The 15,899-nt window shown below is 31.6% G+C and overlaps 2 protein-coding genes across 2 annotated transcripts; both read right to left on the bottom strand.

Moving 5' to 3' along the window:
- Positions 1-157: 157 nt before the first annotated feature.
- Positions 158-4,139, bottom strand: LOC124829435 (uncharacterized). The gene is made up of 4 exons (XM_047302942.2): positions 4,041-4,139; positions 3,437-3,909; positions 1,073-1,676; positions 158-717 (listed from the first exon to the last, which is right to left on the bottom strand). The coding sequence occupies exons 1-4, from the start codon at positions 4,107-4,109 to the stop codon at positions 265-267; spliced, it is 1,599 nt and encodes a 532-aa protein (XP_047158898.2). The 5' UTR covers positions 4,110-4,139; the 3' UTR covers positions 158-264.
- A 1,645-nt stretch (positions 4,140-5,784) lies between these two features.
- On the bottom strand, positions 5,785-8,934 carry LOC124829436 (WRKY transcription factor 72A-like). The gene is made up of 4 exons (XM_047302943.2): positions 8,796-8,934; positions 7,799-8,308; positions 7,426-7,539; positions 5,785-7,165 (listed from the first exon to the last, which is right to left on the bottom strand). The coding sequence occupies exons 1-4, from the start codon at positions 8,841-8,843 to the stop codon at positions 6,254-6,256; spliced, it is 1,584 nt and encodes a 527-aa protein (XP_047158899.1). The 5' UTR covers positions 8,844-8,934; the 3' UTR covers positions 5,785-6,253.
- Between the last annotated feature and the right edge of the window lie 6,965 nt (positions 8,935-15,899).

The following is a 15,899-nucleotide window of genomic DNA, read 5'->3' as shown; positions in this document are numbered from 1 at the left end:
ATTGTAATATTTCAAATTATTAATTATAAAAACAAATCTAAAAAAACCAGTTAAAATTTTTTTATTAGTCATAAAAGAAATATTTTTATTTAAAAAAAATCTATTATATAAATTTATATTATTTTAATTATAAATTAATTGTTCTTAAGATACTCTATAGCGTTCTTCAATAAATATTTATAAATGATGTAACATACCAATAGTTTTTGGTACAGATATACTGTTTATTCATCCATTACAATACTAAAAATAACATTAATGACTTCAGACACAGAAGGCAAAGAGTGAAGTTCCACCAGTTAAGTTTGTGGCAAACCCTAGATTTACATTATATCCATGACCCACATATATGCAACCGTTGCTAATTGACATGCCTCCATAAACACTGGCTCCTGTTTTGTAAGACCACAAAATCTTCCCACTCTTTGCATTAATTGCATAAATGGATCCCATTCTATCAGTTGATCCAGCAAATACAACTTCATTTGCAACACTAACAGGACCATTAGCAGTGCTGTTACTAGGGTTTGCTGTGGACCATAGAATGTTACCTTTGTTTGAATCCATTGCCACCCACCCTCCAGTGGTTGTAGTTATATTTAATGGTGAAAGAGTAAAATTTTTGGCCCCAGAGTTTGCAATATTGGTGTAAACTCTCCTTTCATCGGTTGCTGCACCCCACGTTCCACCTCCTGCAAACCCACCGGGTCCAGCTTCCTGCACAGTATGAGTTTCTTTATCAGTTAAAAAGAAATAACAAAAGGTACAAGAAGTGATACAAACTTAAACTTTGGGAATAATCATAGGTTTAACAAAGTGAGTTAAATGCAATTAGTAATGAGTTTGAAGAACAATCAAAATCACATTAGGGTGTGATCACAGGCATTGGTTTTTAAAGAAATTCTGTACACTTTTCCAAGTAATGGATTTCGATCTTCTAAACTTTATAAATTATATTACAAATTTCATATATTGTTGCTGTAGAGTATGTATAAGCTTTATCAAAAGTGAAAATTTAATAAATTTATATATCAAATAACTTGTATATTTATGGAAATTATCTACTGTGTACCGTAAACCAAATGAGACTGCCATTGTTGCGGTCTAAAGCCCAAGCAAAGCCACTTTTCTGAACAGCGACAACCATATCTTTTTTGGAACCATTTACATATGTTGTCAGCATCATTGGTGCCTCTCCAAAATCAGCATCTGGGGTAGGACCTGAAGGAGGACAATTAGGAGTTGAAGCATTGGTGCATGCAAAAAACCACACATCATAGCCTCCTAATTGGCGATACCATGTAATGTTCCCAGAGTTCAAATCAAGGGCCAAGATCGAATTGGAGTGATTTTCTGGTTCAACACACTCATCTGGTTGAGTAGGCTTGGTTTGATTCTTTTGTCTTTCTTGACATTGAAGTATGTGTGATGGGGCAGAATAGAGGTTTCCAGTAGCAATATAGATATGGTTTCTATAAACATCAATGGAAGGGCTGCTTCCCCAAATGGCAGCGCCTGCATAATTTCCTCTAGTGTTATTGTTATCTGGTAGTACATAGGTCTTCCACAAGATGGCACCAGATTGAGCATCAAGTTTTGTTAAACTTCCACGAAATACACAGCATTGTTCAATGGTTGCGCCTTCTTCAAGTGAAGATGTTCCAACATAGTAACTCCTGTGGCGAATTCAGAACAGGTGCACAGTACACAAAATGGAAAGGTCGAAACAAGTAATTCAGAGGACTACTGAAAAATTCACTATAATAGGTGTGGATTTGAGTAATATGCATGGAGTTGAGGATTTGAGAAATATGCATGGAGTTTTATGTTCAAAACTCTTTGATGTACAAAGTTTGGGTTTGAAATTTGTTTAGTAAGGTTCGTGGTTTGTATTTTTTGTGTCTTGGATATCTTTAGTTTTGAGGTTTGTGTACCTTCTTGTTGTGGGTTCATGGCCTTCTAATTTGGATGTTGGCTGTGGGGTTTGCCTAGTAGTCGGATCAATTGTGAGCAAAAGTTGCAAATGTGGTGATGTTTCTGTCATGTTTGTCTCTGGTTTTCTAAGTGTCTTGTCGAATGAAATTGGTATGGTGTCGGATGTGGTGAGTGGCAACATTATATTTTCGCCCTGTCTGGTTTCTTGTCAGCTCTTGTGTTGGGTTGTTGACTGGTGTGACTCTTGTGGTAATGCTGGTTGGGTGGTGTATCGGTGTGTTGTTTAATTCTATTGGCTGATTGGTGTTTTGGTATATACAAACCAAAGCAGAGTAAAAGATTGCAGTGTACTGGTCCTATGATGCTAGCTTTTATAATGAAATTTTGTGCCATAAAATTTATGTAATTTGTAGGTTACTAGCAATGTTGAGTGGTAAGGAGGTGGAAGCTTGTAAGTGTATAGCAGCATCATGAGCTAGCTAAGGGTAGACCAGGGGAAGATGTATGCAGCAATACATCAACACTTCTTCTGTATCAACCACCACATTTGAGGTCATTACCACTTTTTTGGTACATTAATTGTTAGTTCATGCATATACTTTGCACTCATTCAACCTATCAAAAGAAAAATCTTATAGTTGTTCCACTACCTACTTTCTAGGACACTGCCTCCTCAAACCAGCTTAATTGATATCAGATTCATACTTTATAGTACAATCCCTTTTTTATGCTTTTCTCAAACCCTCATATTTGAATTCCAATACCTTCTTCCATAGGCTTTTATTTTCAATAGCTAATATCCACTTCAACTTTGAAAACGAAATCTTCTTTAAACAGTTTAACATCTTTAACTCCTATAATTCCCCATTTTACTTAGGCTTATATTTTGTATCCAAGCTTAATTGATTCTCCCATCACTTCCCAACTCCATAAGATTTCCCTTTGAGGTCTCTAACCTCCTTCACTATCGAGGGAGTCACTCTAAATAAGTATAGGAAAACTAAGGTATCAGACTTTCCCTTCAGACAGAGGACAATTTCCTCCTCTTCTGTCAAAACATCCTCTTTTTGGTTATTAAAATTTTCGTTTATTTTTATCCTTTCTAAACTAATGAAATTCATTATTAATACGTAAAGTCAGAAGACAACCTCAAAAAAGAATAAATTGTCTCAGCTACTCTGTACACATATAAACAATGAAATCACTTGTGCATCCTTTCTTTAATTAGAATAAAATTTCATTAAAAATAATATTTTTAAACTAATGGAACGAGAGCGAGCAAGAAATAAGAAAGATGCTTCTACTCCAAACCATATATAGATGACAGAGCACAAGAAGTCTAAGATTTTCTAATCAGAATGAATTTGTGAAAAACACCCAAAATAGAATGAGGTGTACAGAACATATGTACCGAATTTAATTTATAAGTGGGAGATTGGACAGAGAAATCAGAAAAACGGCTAAGAAAAGAAGGCAAGAAGATATGAAGTTGTAGACTGACCCGTCGTAAAATGTCCCAGACATGGTGATGAGTGCTGCAGGATGATTATCCAAAGTGGTCTTCCACACAAGTTCACCATTTGTTCTTCTGACACCAATAACAATGGCAGGGCCATAGATTCCAACAATCAATAAATCCCCAGCAACAGTGGGAGTTGACCTTGACACTGTCCAATTTACATTCTGAACAAAGCCAGTTGCTTTTAAACCTGTCAGAATCTGCAAGTTCTGCTTCCAAACAAGAGATCCATCGCCTTCTTTAACTGCGTAGATGTTACCATTCCAGCTTGGAAAATAAAGGGTACCATCATATATGGCTGGTGTTGCAGTAATATCTTTGCCTGCATAGAATTTCCACTTCAAACGTAGGTTCGCTGCTGTTTCTGGACTGATCTTACGCTCTTTGTAAGCATATCTCCTGTTGAACAAATCTCCACCATGGTTTAACCAGTCTTCTGACTCTTGTCCTTGCCACTAGAAACAAAAAACCAATAATCAGAACAATATATGTCTTGTGATTAATTTTAATTCATGAGTAATCCTTAAAACTATATATGCAAGTTCTACATTATAGACTTAAACGATGGTGGTAATGGGTATTATACATCTGAAGTTGCTGCAAACACTGCTACTGCATAAGCACAAACCAACAGTGAAAAATGAACTGAATGCATTCTGTATTTAGGCAGAGGAATTGGCAAGATATGTTGGGAAAATTAGCAGAAAGACACTCAATTATATGGAAAACAAAAAAAATGGCACAAGTCTTCATGATGACACGTACGATCTAAAGTTCGTTGACTTTGACTTTAATGCCTGATAAAATAATGATAGCGTTTATCTTCCCTTGTAGAAAACCCTATTTTCATAACTATTTCTATTATTAGACAAAAAAGATAAATATTAAATTATGCATGGGATATTGAAACAAAGAAAAATAAATTAGGGAAAACGTTGTACATCGTACTTTATAATTCTTTTTTTTAGTGCCGATAAAAAAAATAATCTATTTTTAGTACTTTTTTTTTAAATTATACAGAATAAAAAGATGATATGTCAGTCTTTATTTGTAAGGAAATCATAATTTAAGAAACTTTATATATTAATGTAATTTACAGGAACAAGATCGATGACCAAAATCTAAATTGACAATGTTTGAGTTGAAAAAAGTACACCGACAATGTTTTCTTTTGCTTCACGTATAAAGTTATGTAACGATGACATGCTCATCTAAATCCAAGATGAATAAATAATGAGAAAGACCAAAGTTTCAAGGAGAACATTTTTAAGTTCTCTAGTATCTGGCGTATAAGAATGGAACATCTCTCCTTACAAAAGTCAACAAACGTAATTAATTATATGGATTGGTGAATATATTATCTATTTAAATGTTTCGTGCATCACTTTTTATGTATTTAAAAAGTTTAAATTAGTTAAGTTTTTTTTCTTTTACTTAAAATGAGTTGAGATGGCCTTTTAAGTCAAAAGTCAAAAGAGAGTGTAAATTTTGTATAGTTTAGAAAATATAAAACGGATGTAAAATTAATTGGGATATTCATTTAGTTGTTACAGTAAAATTATGATTTCTGTTTAGTTTATGATTGAATCAGATTGAAATTTTGACAAGTTTATTTTTTTTTTGTGTAGTGTGTCTTTTTTATTTTGATCCATAAGATAGTTAAGTTGAGATATGTGGTTAAAGAACTCGATTTCTTTTTTATTTTAGGGTGTTTTTCTTATTATTTATATTTAACAATATTATTATTGGCTGGTTGTTCACAATTCTTGTATTTGTAAAAATTAATTGACTGATTTATATATGTAAATTTTAGTTTTTTTCACAATAAAAATATTGGTGTTCACTTTTTATAATTATTAATATAATTTTTGGTTTTGCTCACATTCTATTGAATTTGAAAAAATGATTTTTATTGCCTACTTTGATATTTTATATTAACATTATGAAAAATAAAGTGTAGAGAGAGGGAAAGTAGCTTAATGGATGTATTGATTATCACGTTGTGCCGAGAATTATAGACTTAATGGATCAAGCTTTGTGTGATTCATAAGAGATATAATTTCAACGCAAAATTCATTAAATGAATAAAATCATAACACTTAGCATTGGAAAATGAACATTTATCTATTTAGGGATCGTTAGCTTTATTTGACCAGTCAATCTAATTCTAGTAACTATAGTGTGCCTAACATTGCAGACTGTAAGTAATATAAACTAAAGAAAACAAATTGCATATTTAGCTTTAAGTATAGGATTTGGTTACTAATAGATTAAATCATTAAAACTAACGCCGAAAGATTGAAAAACAATGTTAAAGGGAATCAAAGAAACTCTACAAGAATCCTGCCAAACTTTGCAATGGTCATGGCACTGTTGCAGATGAGTAACAACTTGCCCGTAATATAACTATATCGATCTATCACAGTTAATTATACATAACATCCATCAGTAAAAGATAAATAAAATCTACGAAACTCGGAGGTTTCAACCGGAAGTCGTTTCCCTCTTCCGACGAGCCGCCAAAAGGATCACACTGTGGGTGCATAATGTAGTAATTTCTGTAATAGGATGCTTATAGATATGAGCAGTTACTGAGTATTACAAAAATGGCACGAAATTTTGTTTTTGATAAGACAAATATATATTGATGAAATGGCATGGAATAACTAGATTGTAGGGAGACAACATTCATTTCTACGTTCTTTTTTGTTCTAAACTTAATCCCTAGTTAGTGGGGTGCTACTTTGACCTGAAAGAATAGGATCTTAGACCTTTGCCACGTCAAAGAGGAAGAGAGAGCTAGTGATGCGTGTTCATTTCTGGAACATAGCGGTTGATCTGATTTGTGACATTCTTGGAGAAAGAAAATGGCAATGGTGGTTGGAGAAGAATGAAGTTTCCAGCCTCGGAAGTTTTAGAGGCCAAACTTTTTAAGTAGCCTGTTAAGCATCCTTTCCCGTTCTGGTTCAAGGGACTAGGCGAAGCCAATTGAAGATGTTCCCCAAGTTTTAAGTTCAACCCTGAACCAAGACCATATTCTGTTACCTCTTGTTTATCAACGTTTGATCCACGTTCCACTATTGATGAAACTGCAGCAGCTATTACTGAACGAAAACTCGGATCTGTGCTGATTGCTTTGGTTATTGTTTCTGCCAAAGCTTCTCTGGAAGGAGTTTGGTTTGTTGTGCATTGTTGGTAGAAATGTTGTTGGAAATTATTTGGCTGCGTAATTGGCCTTGTGGGGGCTTTGTCAATTGCTGTTGTGGTTGTGGCATTATCGTGGAACCCCTTACCCCAAATGGATGGTATGAAGTTATGCTCCGGTGAACAAAAGCTGAGACTAGCTGAGGATCTTGGGTTTGAAACTGGAGCCATGGTTGAAGTTAAGCCACGATGGAATTGAGTTGATGAGGAGGAAGGAGCTGAAGAAGTAAGGTCTAGAGTGATTGTTGAGAACACGTGTGGTGAGGCATGGTTTGATGGTGAGAAGATTTGTTTGGCTCTTGATTCACTAAACTGGTCACTGAAACTTAGACCATTTCCAAAAGATGCTGAGATGTGGCTTGAAGATGTTGAAGAACCTGACAGTAGCATGGATGCAGCAGCAGAAGTGGTTGAAGCCATGGCTGTGGCTGAGACAGGAAGTGGGTGGTTATGGGTTCCTTCATAGGTTGTGATTAAGATGGACAGGTCCTGGGAACACCTTTGTACCTGAAATGCATTAAATTTGGGTTTTGTTATTCAATAATACATCTGAAACATATTCAATTAGTATACAACAATGCTAAAGCACATATATGAGCTTGTATGTTTTTACACTGATATATATATATATATATATATTCTCGATGAAAGTGCACTATTTTCATATTATCTTTTTCATTGATGTATGGACATTGAGTGGATTCTTAATTGATGTTTATGTAAATATTTTAAATTTATAATGCATACACTTTAAACTATATATATACCTGTTTCCTAACTGGGCACGTTGGTGCAACTGTGCAACGATAGTATGCCCTCGGGCATGGATTTCCCTTTGCTATCTTCTGTCCATACTTCCTCCACTGACACCCATCATTCATCTGTTTGAAAAGCACAAGGTTAGCTATTAGACAACAAAAATAACAAAAGTATATTAAAATCAAATAGATTACAAGAATGAAAATATAAGGGTGCAGTATTGTTTTCACAAATACTAAGAAAAACATCACTTTCATTTTTCTTTGATATGTTCTAAAAAAACTATTGTTTTTATTTTGAAAACAATTAAAAACAAAGTAATATTTTTATGACTATTTATCAAACAGAAGGTAAACACAAAACATTTTCTTTGATACTAACCGTGGGAGTATCACATCTAGCTCTCACAGATACCCTTGCTCTCTTGGCTGGCATTTGATCTGAAATGTCGGTATTTACATTTATCACTTTTGCTGATTGACTTGTTGACAGTGTTCCCTCCCTTTCCGTTTCCTTTGGTTCTTCTGAGCTGTTCATCGGACTCAAATCAGACACAATCTCCATCTCCAACAAGTGTTTGGAGTCTAATCCAAGAGTAAGGTTGGGTCCAACATTTTCTTCTGTCGGTTTGTCAAAGTCTGCAATTCTTGCCTCCTTCTTAGGCTCCGTTGGACTCCTTCCAAGGCAAAGTGAGACAAACTCAGGCTCTTCGCTCTGATCATCATGGGAAGTAACCACACCCTTCTTTGGAACATCTTTGTGAAGGATGTCAAAGAAACGGAGTTGAAGGGATTGGTAATCCTTTTCTACTCTTTCCAGCGTCTTCTTCAATCTCTCATTTTCTTCCTTCACCTCACCCATCTCAGTTTTAGCAGATTTTACTTTATCTTCCTAGATTTCAAAACAACGATAATTAAAATAATCAGCCATTTCATCCCTCAATTTATCATCCACACAGACTCAACATAGCACAAGACAAAAGTACTTTTCAAAGACAACCAATAAATTTAAAATTCAACAAACTTAGGTTTATATTTCATTATTTACAGTGACATATATATATATATATATATATATATATATATATATATATATATTCATGCCAAACTACTGTGTGGTCTGTTCATACAATGGTTGGTCTATTTGAGGTCTACATAACAAGAACAGAAAACCTCTCTAGATTTTCATATAACTCTGAGCAAAAAGTTAATTTATTGATTCATATGATGTAAAGAAATATCCTGAGACTGAAAAAGATATATACAATCAAAGTTAAAGGATATTCATGAGTGCAAGATAAAGAAAAATTATTAAAAAGTAGTAGTTTTCACAAGAAGAAAGAATTGGGAAGGAAAAGGAGAAGCATATATATATATACCTGTGTAACTCTCTTCTCTTCTATCTCTGGATTACTAGGGCTAGACATTTTTTGCTTCAAATAGTACTATTTCTCTGACTGGTAGAACACCCTCAAACTCACACAGATATAAATGCCATAAATACACAACACACGCTTTATATATTACAAACCAATCGACTATAAAAGTTAGACACGGTATAAAGACACTTAAAGAAATACAAATCCCAGAGCTCTCTAAGCCCCCTTCAAATGTCAACACCGAATTGCTAAGATAATTTGTTGGAGTTTTTTTTTTAATTATTGAAAGGTTAAATTAATTAATTAATTAGTCTACCAAATGTGAGTCATAAATGATGCTGGAAAGGAGAAATTTGACACACAAATTGTGCGTTGATTAATATTATGTTGAAGCTTGGTGGTGGTGAGAAGACGTCACATGGGTATGTGGTCAAAGTTGTAAGATGTAACCAGTTATTAGCCATGGCGGCGAGTGAGACCTCTGAATATTTGTCAATGGTGAAGCCTTATTACGCGGTCCATACGCTGCATGGTTGTAAACTATTGCTCTGCTGTCCACTCCCATTGACTGGCTTTCCATCAAAGCATCGCCACAACACGATGAACAATTCCAATATAGAAATATGCTTTTTTAAATCCTTTATGTTCAAATTGATTAAACAATTAATTCTCTTTATCATCTTCATCTTTTCCACGCCCTTGGAATGTTTAAGAGTTACTTTGTTAGGTAGACCTATTATGTTTAGGAGTTATTTCATTTAAACTGAATTATTGTTTGGAGGGATAACACAAATATATCTCCATAGATACTGAACTAAGCTTTTATAAATTTGTTTTTGATATTATTTTAAAAAAAAATTTATCAAATTGAGATATTTATGTATATATAAATTCATATTCATCTCTTGTTTTATTTATGTGTGACTTTTGTTTATATTCTAACAACTGTAACCTTTACAATACAAACACAAAATATACATGTGCATTACTCATTTCATCCTTTCAGGTAAACAAACTTCATTATTCGGTTTTTATACTATATACAATCAAAGAACCATTACTATTTCAATTTTAGTTTGTAAACCAGCTCTTTTTGTATAAAAGTAATATATACCAAACATGACGAAATCAGTTTCAAAGGTTGCTAATTAACAAGGGTCACAGCACAACTGCAAAATAATATTTAGTTTTGAGTTGTTAAATTACGTACTGTCATTGTTACATGTGAAGTTGTTCTTTCCAATCAAACATTGTATGTCTATCGGTGCATTACAAAGAAGCTACTTATTTATATTATTTTTGTAAAACAACGTCAATGTTTGGTTAACTAGATGCTTTTTAAACTAAGACAAACCTCAAGATGTACGTCTCGGGATCTGATACCTATTACCTTTCAATTGTTTTAGATACAGTCAACGTCAAAAGCGAAAGATAGACGTGTATTTTATACAAGACAATGTTATATATAGGTCATGTAATAATATACTAACAGAAGAAAGATAAACAAAAGAAATATTATTGATGAAAGAAAGATAAAGTTATGGTGTGTGTATATATGAATATAATTATTGCAAGTGTCGTTTGAAACATATTAGAAAATAATCTGGATATGTTATAAAAACTCGTAATGGTGTCAACGTGACGATTAATAAGTTCATGGTGTGAATGCATACAAGTATGCATCAGTTAACTGTTACGTAACTCCATGCGTTTTTTAGGGTTGATTAGATTAAATAACTGAGAGAGTGGAATATTAATTAAGCCCCAATATTAATTTCAATCATGTGGGCATAGGATATTAATAAAGATGCCTCTTCGAAATATTCCCTTTTTATATTATGCAGTTTTAATTTATATGATTCGTTCAAAGCCAAGGGTCAACCAGTATTACTTGTCAAAGGGTTAGCATGTCCTTCTGCACCTTTTCACTCGTCTTAAGTTATTATTAGTGATGATCTTAATAGGCTAATAAGCTACCCTAACCCCTCTTTTCCATGACCTATTCCATGTTTGAATATGGTCCCATAATTGTTTTGTTCTGTTTCAATCCAAAATAATGAACCTTTTATTAATGTTCATCTAACACACTAACGTTTAAGTGCCATTACATGCAAGGCAAAAGACACCCATGTAAGGAGTCAATTAGTATTTCTTGTAAGAGTTAAGTATGATTTAATTTAACAATCATAACTTTTTCTTACATATGTTAAGTGATATTTTAAGTTTACATTTAAATTAAAATATATTTGTTTCGGATGTGAGGACGAGTCACTACTAACACCTGCATAATTTCTTCTGAGATGTCGTTCGGTATCTGTTCTTCTAGTTTTTCTCTCCGTTCCATCGTTCGGAAGTGTATCTGCCAAATGTTTTCGGATGCCTAACTCAGTTGACTGTTCGTACGGGGTTTAATGTAATAGTAATAAATGTGTTGTTCCACCGTTCGGAGGTGTACCTGTCAAAGGTGATGCCTAAGTCAGTTGACTGTCCGGGAGTTCAATGTAATACTAATATAAATGTGTAGTAAATGTGAATTTCTACCTCTTACTGTTTAGATTAGTAAAGTCTTAATTACGACTCAATCTCAACTCAATACCTCTAAGTATCATTTACCTTAATTTTTGTAGGAAAACTTGATTATTGACTTAGACCGGACGTTCTACTCCTGGATTTTTGCCACGTTCAGTCACTGCTCGACTGCGTCTTGCTCTTCAGAGCCACCCGATTGGTTTGATTATGGGTTACCGTATGATCGTCCGGACCATATGGTATAATATCGAATGATGTAAATATCTTAAATATTAGTCTAGAACAACATTTAACATAATTACCACCGTTCAATTAAAAATACTATATTTATTTATTTCTAAAATTTAGAGATAAAAAATGTATCAAAGTTGAATTCAGAATTCTAAGGGATTGTGGTGTCATTAAGTGATATACATGGTCATTTAAAAAAAAAATACAAACACTCAATCACAAAGTATAAACCTTAAAACTCCCAGAAAAAAGGTAGAAGAGGATTTTACAGAATCGTTGAAGTAGGTTTTGAGTGTATACCGCATTTTTTCACTTTTTATAGAGTTAGTAACTTTTAAAACATTTAAATATATTAAATTTGAATAAAATAATTTAAATTTATTAGATTTTTCATTAAATATTTCAGTTCCCATCAAATATAAATTTTTTATTTAAATATTAAATAATTATTAATAAGTTTAAAATATCAATTAATAACTTTTAATCGATATTTGTTATGTTAACTTCTAGTTAAAGTCTAGCAAGTTTTTACTCGTGATATTGACAAGGATTTTTTTTTCAATTAACATTGGTTGAAATTGTTTCAGTTCATTTTAATTGCAACTATCTTACATTGACACGAATCATAGTTATTCTTCTGTTGTTTATTGGTTGGAGTATCTTTTGTCAACTTTTCAACCAATATCAATTAGAATATCCTAAACAACAATTGGTGAAAGATTTTTTAGTCGACATTAGAAAAGAAAATCATAACAAATTATTGAAAAAATAACATTGGTGGCATTAATAAAAACCAATTACTACAAACATTAATAAAACAAAAAATTATTCACATCAATTTGAAAAATCTAGTTAACATCTAACAAAATAGTCTTCCCATAATTTAGATAAGAAAACTCTTATTAACGTCAAGGGAGAAATAACAATAATTTACAGATTAAAAAAATAATATTAATATTCTAAAACATAATTCCTATTAAAATGAAGAAAAAAACAAAAACTAGCATATAAATCTATAAAAGTAATCCTTAAAATATTAATAAAAAAATCTTTCCAGTCAAATTAGATCATATGAACATAAGATGTAAAAAATAAGTCTTTTTAATTACATCTCAAAATTACATACCTAAGTTTATTTTAAAATAAAATATACACGTGAATCAAGTTGTGCTTGAGCACATAAGCACGTATTGTTGTGAAGAAGTTATCACATTTCATAAACGACTTTTAACCATTGAAATAAAGTCGTGAAAACACATCATGATTTTTGTGTAACGTTAAAGTCGTTAGCATTAACAATTAATTTAATTAATAATAATTACATTTAATTTGACTTCACTGAAAAGAAATATCTTCCCATACGACGACTTTGGTATTAAAAACGAAATAGTCTTTTTTATGACAATTTTAGTTAAAATTTTCCAAAAAATTTAATAACAGAAGTCATTTTTTTATGACGACTTTAAATAAAATTTTCTAAAAAAATTTAATAATAAAAGTCGTCTTTCCTTTCCTTTGACGACTTTAGTTTAATATAAGTTAAACTCACGACATTATTTCTTAACGACTTTGATTTGTTTTTATTTTTTTTGAACTCATTGTTTGATATTACGACTTTAGTGTGACAATAGCTTCTTTTTGTCAAAAATTTTGGAAAAAATCACCTATCCATGACACAAATTTAGTTAAATTTTTTTAGCAGAAGTCGTTATATCCAAGAACGACTTCAGTTTAAGTTATTTTGACAAAAGTCGTCAATCCATTACACAAATTTAGTAGAAATGGAAATTATTTTAGCAGAAGTCGTCATATCTAATGATGAGTTCAATGTAAATTATTTTAGATGTTACTCGCATAACTTTGTTTTGGGAATAAGTCACTCAATGCAAGTGAAACTTATAAAAAATTAAATGTATCATTAATTAAAGTTAATACTAACAAAAGTTGTCTTATGCCTACTATTTTATTATTAACCAAAAAGTTGTCTTCTGCTTCCATGACTTTATTTTCACAAGTCACAACTTGTTCATATTTACGAAGATTTCTTCAAAACAAAGTCATGTAAACGAAACATGATTAATCTTTTACGTAATTTTTTTTAAAAACCGATCTACGTAATTTCAAAAGTAAATTAATCCAAATGTAAAACACCTAAAAAAAGAGCACATTTTACATCAGACTAATTAACATGTAACTTAAAAGATGACTTTGACGTCATCATGAGACTCGATGTCAAAAAACAGTTAACGTATACGTAATTTAGTATTTACCTGTCATAGAAGTAATGTATAATAATGTTTTGTGATAGTCAATATTTACGTTAATTTTAACATATCTGACATAAAAAATGATTTTTTTTTAATTTTTTTTTACATCAAACCAAAACCTATAGAGAGAAAATAATGTACATTAACCAAACGGTTTTAGTATAGACATGAAATAAAACATTTGTAACTATTCCCAATCAAATTGTCTAATTTAACCTAAACTACCCACAAACAAAGATAAAAGAAACCTGAATATTTAAATTTAAGTAAACTTGACTCCTATTTACGGTGAAAAAGATAATGTGTTCATGGTTGCCTCATCGACAACATATCAACATAGGACAAGAAGATTTGATCATAAAAGAGTTGTAACATTTGACTTGTTAACAATCAATTCTTATAAAAAGAAATATAAAGTTAACTAAATATGTAAATGATTATATTTATTCTAGAATTAGTAATTTTCTTATAAAGGATGACTCTTATTCAATGCACAATAATCACATTCAAATAAAACATTTTGTCTATCACAATAAAATTAGAAGCAAATCAAAGAATTATTTCAAAGTTTATAAATAAAATAATTAATGTTGGTATTAAAAGTTCACTAACTTTAGGATAAGTAAAATGCAATGATCTTCCTGTTATGCTTCATCCACTTAAAAATATATGCACTATCGCCACAATTCTTATTAAAGGAAATACACATGTAACTCAATAATATACTTTAAAAGAGATTAGAAAAATTTAAACTTCTTGTCAGTTGTCATAAGTTGTTCATTTCATTGGTGGATTTGTGATATAACTAATACAACTATACAATAATGTAGTCCCTATATGATGACTATTAATTGTTATAGTGGGATCTACATACAATACAATGACAAAGTAACTACTTAATTAAGTATCATAATTACAAAATAACAAAATGAAGCCATATATGTATATGTGTGTATTTGCGAGACACTTATATCCATATTTGTAGGTGTTGTTGGATTTGCATCTTTGTGTTTCAAAGACTTCTAGATGAATTTAAGCACAACAAATCTATATATTTCTAGTTTCCCCTATTTTATATACTCAATTTATTAATGTAAAATGGATGGAATTATTGGTTAAATGTAATTTGCATAAAAATTGAGAATATAAAATTGTCATGTTTCCATATTACCAATAACAAGTTGTCACCTAACCCCTTCATCATTGTACATAACATTACATATTTTCTCGTGCATAACTAAAGAATCAAATTGTAAATGACAAAAAAAAAAAAGTGATCATAAATTATGTTTACTAGTAAAGTTCCATATGAATTTATCTCATTTGTAGTTAGTTCATTTAAGAAGTTTCTTAACTCTATTCCAAATCCTAGAAGAGTTTCATGGAGAATCAACTAAATGTCAAATAAACCCATCACATTTTTTATTTATTTGTATGTCATGTTAGGTTTTTTCTTTTATCATCTTACAAACAATCTTTTAAACTTGAATATTATTCACAAGTACCATAACAACTTAGTAAGGAGATATTTGTTTCTTCCTCGAAACTTTCCATTATTTTCTTTTTAATTGTCATAACTCATATAAACACACATTTAATGATTCTACACACTTTTTTTTTAAATAATACATAATGATTGATACGTGTGTGTATCTTTTAATATTTATACTCATCAAATTCAATAGATTATTATCTTCATAGTTACTATTAACTAACATATTTCCTTTTGGAAACATCTCCTCCAATAATTCTAATAATTTTATGAAAAATCTATTTGTTCATTTGTTTCTTACTTTAAGCTAAATAAATCATAGAAAATATTCACTACAAAAAAGTAGGGCATTACCTAAGGCCAAAAGCCCTCGGAAAATGCCATAAGCCGTCGATAAAGGGTGTTTACCGAAGGCTTATCGACGGCCAAAAATCCTTCGGTAAATCTCTTGTCGCTAAATATTACCGAGGGCTTTTGTCCTTCGGTAATTACCGAGGGCCAAAAGCCTTCGGTAATTACCGAAGGGCAAAAGCCCTCGGTAAGTTTCGAAGTGCGAAAGAAGAGAGTAAGCAGTGAGTGACTGTC

Source organism: Vigna umbellata, chromosome 4, assembly GCF_029865625.1.
Source record: "Vigna umbellata cultivar VRB3 chromosome 4, Vumbellata_1.0, whole genome shotgun sequence".
Lineage (NCBI taxonomy): Eukaryota > Viridiplantae > Streptophyta > Magnoliopsida > Fabales > Fabaceae > Vigna > Vigna umbellata.
Note: the sequence above shows the minus strand (reverse complement) of the source record. Positions and strands in the feature narration are given on the sequence as shown.

Bases quoted from the DNA above. Each gene is read 5' to 3' on its own strand.
- LOC124829435 (XM_047302942.2), bottom strand. From the start codon at position 4,109: ATGCATTCAGTTCATTTTTCACTGTTGGTTTGTGCTTATGCAGTAGCA. The intron at 3,910-4,040 runs GTATAATACCCA...TTTTGTTTCTAG, and splicing joins TGTTTGCAGCAACTTCAGAT to TGGCAAGGACAAGAGTCAGA. The intron at 1,677-3,436 runs GTCAGTCTACAA...AATTCGCCACAG, and splicing joins TCTGGGACATTTTACGACGG to GAGTTACTATGTTGGAACAT.
- LOC124829436 (XM_047302943.2), bottom strand. From the start codon at position 8,843: ATGTCTAGCCCTAGTAATCCAGAGATAGAAGAGAAGAGAGTTACACAG. The intron at 7,540-7,798 runs GTTAGTATCAAA...CTTTTCAAACAG, and splicing joins CTAGATGTGATACTCCCACG to ATGAATGATGGGTGTCAGTG. The intron at 7,166-7,425 runs GTATATATATAG...AATGCATTTCAG, and splicing joins CGTGCCCAGTTAGGAAACAG to GTACAAAGGTGTTCCCAGGA.